Below are 2,773 nucleotides of genomic sequence, written 5' to 3'. Positions count from 1 at the left end.
GGAAAACCACCGTCTTCCGGACTAACAATATGCGTGGAACTTTCCCAAAGACGCCGGGTACACTACTGGGCTGACTGGACCTGGACACACACACACATGTTCCCTGCGTAAGTTTCCGTTGCCGTTCCCGTTCACCTTTGGCATGCCGGAGATCTGAAGACCGTCTCATGGCAATTTTCGTTCTTGCGAGTCGGTGTGTTTATTTACGATTTTGAGAGGTTCAGTGGAAGAAACTGTTTTCATTGGGTACACGCCATTCACCGCAAAGTGTCTAGGGGAGCATTTGTGAAAAGAAAACTGCGTGGTGTCATTTTATTTTGATTGTGAAGCACGATTGTCTTGACTTGAAAAAAGGGTCTATTTCTATTTTTATGTACATGGTTTTTTCTCATGTCATCAGCACCTCTGGTGGTGGGTTGGCGGCGTGTTTGGTCGTGAAGTGACTGCTGTGATGTGTGTGGATAGAAGGGGTTGACGATGACAGAATGGTCAAATAAGGTGATATATTTTGTGGCGAGGCCTAGATGCTATCTTTTTTCGCTTCTTGCAATTCGTGGGCGAAGCTTGGGGTTAGTCGTCCTCGTTTCTTCTTTCATGGTTCCGAATCATCGCCTGCTATAGTCATTGTAGATATGATGGTGGCTATGATGACCATGTTGTTGTTGCTGCTGATGCTGATGTTGATGCTGCTGTTGCTGCTGCTGCTGTATATGGGAATGAGTGCTCTGGACCGCCGTCGTGTACTGATGATGGGCATACGATGGATACGACGGGTATGCTGACTGAGGCTGCTGGTGGTGGTGATATTCCTGAGAAGTGCTAGCACTAGTAGTGGTAGCAAATCTCCCGCGGGCCAGCCAGTCCCCGATGAGATCGTCCGTCGTGGGTACTTGATGATGAGCTCCCACTCCCGTTAATTGCTATTGTTCATGGTATTCGGTTGTCTGGTATTGTGTTGGAGGTGGGGGAGGGGCGTCTTTTGGTAGCACCGAAAAGTCTGTGTTAGTTTCCAATTCTCTAGGTTGGCCAGGGGATCTCAAGTGAGTACTGAGTGAGGTCTTACATGATGAAAAGTTCGGCTCTGGTGAGGGTGAGGGAGTGATGTAAACCAGATCTTCAATATCCTCTGCTTCTTCATACCCGAATGTGTTAACTTGTTGACAGCGACCGTATTGATTATTGTTGTGGGGCATACCCTTGGCGTTGTAGGCGAGCTCTTCATCCTTTATCATTCCCTTCTTGGATGCCCGCTTCTCAAACCGGTTGATGTCTTTTGGATCCACTGGTCGCCCTCGGAGAATGAAGCGTGTTTGTTTTGGTGGGTTTCCATTTTCTCGTCGCCTCTTGGTCTTGATCATGGCCATGTACTCGGACGCCTTGGTATACTTGGTGTCCAGGTTCCACTTTTTGATCTGCGTCTTATACTGCTTCTCGCTAACGATTACTATTAGCTTTTTTTTTCTTCTTTTTGTTTTTTCTTCTTTTTTTCTTGGAAATACATTTTGAAATTGAAAGCATAGACTTACGTGGCCTTGAAATTGTGTCTTGTGTGCATCTCGTTCATGACATCCTTGAGCTTCATCGTCGTATACAGGTGAGCTATTAGATCCCGGTATGGCTCCCAGTCCTCAGGTCTGGTTGGCCTAAAGACTGTACCAACAGCCATCACAGGGGATGGTGACAAGGATGATGACGATGTCCTGTCGTAGTTTGTCGTGGGTGAGTGAAACTCGGTGGTAGGGCTGAGGCCAGAGTAATGAAGTTGAAGGTAGAGTTGTTGTGCCATCATCAATTTGAATAGAGGACCCCGTCCGGGGATTTTATCGAGGCCGTCGGTGGCGATTGTCGTTATGTGAGTCTGGCAGATGATCGTTTGCTGTGCTTGGTGATCCTAGTTTCTTGTCGAGCAAGAGTGGATATGTCCCGGAGGATTTGTTGCGGCAGTTCGTGTGTGTATAGTGAAGATCTTACTCTTTGAACTTGATCCCATTCATGTGGTGTTGAATGGATGTTTATGGTAGAAGTTCACAACAGAAGAAACATGGACGATAGGGAGAAGCACTGGCAGGTCCCAACGAAAGCTTATATCATTATAGACTGGATGGACCAACATGGATGCTACTAGGTAAGACCGGAACGCACAAGGCCCCCGGCTATCACGATTGGCAAATTCTGTTGATTTTTTCTGCAACGCTGCTGATGAATAGTGTATTGATACTTCGGGTGGTCTCCCAGTTTGGGATAACAGCATGCCAATGATACGACAAGTCGGCTGTGGGAAGACATGGTCACAGGTCGAGAAAGGGGGGGTACGTAGGCGAATGAAAGGGGGTGGCAAGCCGAAGTCGCTCCAGATGGGATAAGGCTGGAGCAATCCTTGGAAGGAAAGCCGGCGGAGTGTGCGATGTGGTGATGCAGATTGAAAGAAATCAAAACATGGTGCGGGGCGATGGGGACGGCAATTGGGCAGCTGGAAAATCAGACCCGGGGGTCGCTGAAACTGTTAACATGTTTGGATTACAGGTACGCAAGCGTGGGTACAAGGGGTCACTGCCCCTGACCAACCACAGCATCCGCATCACAGGCTCCCCAGAAGCCCAGCTCTTGCAATGTCTTTCCAGTGAGATGGGCCTGACAAGTTCTTCGGACACTGCCGAGGGGCAACACCCTACGACCCACATCCTTCTAATACCCCCCCTCCCCCCCCCCCCCCTAACTGCCGTATTTAGGTGGAAGTCGGTGACATTCTGGTGGCCAAAAAATGAAGGTGGTT

General features: G+C 48.7%; 1 protein-coding gene across 2 annotated transcripts; it reads right to left on the bottom strand.

Moving 5' to 3' along the window:
- Positions 1-283: 283 nt before the first annotated feature.
- Positions 284-2,305, bottom strand: NCU04416. Of its 2 annotated transcripts, XM_011395797.1 has the most exons (4): positions 1,527-2,188; positions 1,196-1,434; positions 1,064-1,132; positions 284-976 (listed from the first exon to the last, which is right to left on the bottom strand). In XM_011395797.1, exons 1-4 carry the CDS (start codon positions 1,787-1,789, stop codon positions 921-923), a joined length of 627 nt encoding a protein of 208 aa, XP_011394099.1. In that variant the 5' UTR covers positions 1,790-2,188; the 3' UTR covers positions 284-920. The 2 variants fall into 2 exon arrangements, with proteins under 2 accessions (XP_011394099.1, XP_011394098.1); XM_011395796.1 differs by having other exon boundaries at positions 1,064-1,434; positions 1,527-2,305.
- Positions 2,306-2,773: the final 468 nt, after the last annotated feature.

The sequence above is a fragment of the Neurospora crassa genome, linkage group IV (assembly GCF_000182925.2).
Source record: "Neurospora crassa OR74A linkage group IV, whole genome shotgun sequence".
Taxonomy (NCBI): domain Eukaryota; kingdom Fungi; phylum Ascomycota; class Sordariomycetes; order Sordariales; family Sordariaceae; genus Neurospora; species Neurospora crassa.
This window is presented reverse-complemented; position numbering and strand designations above follow the sequence as displayed.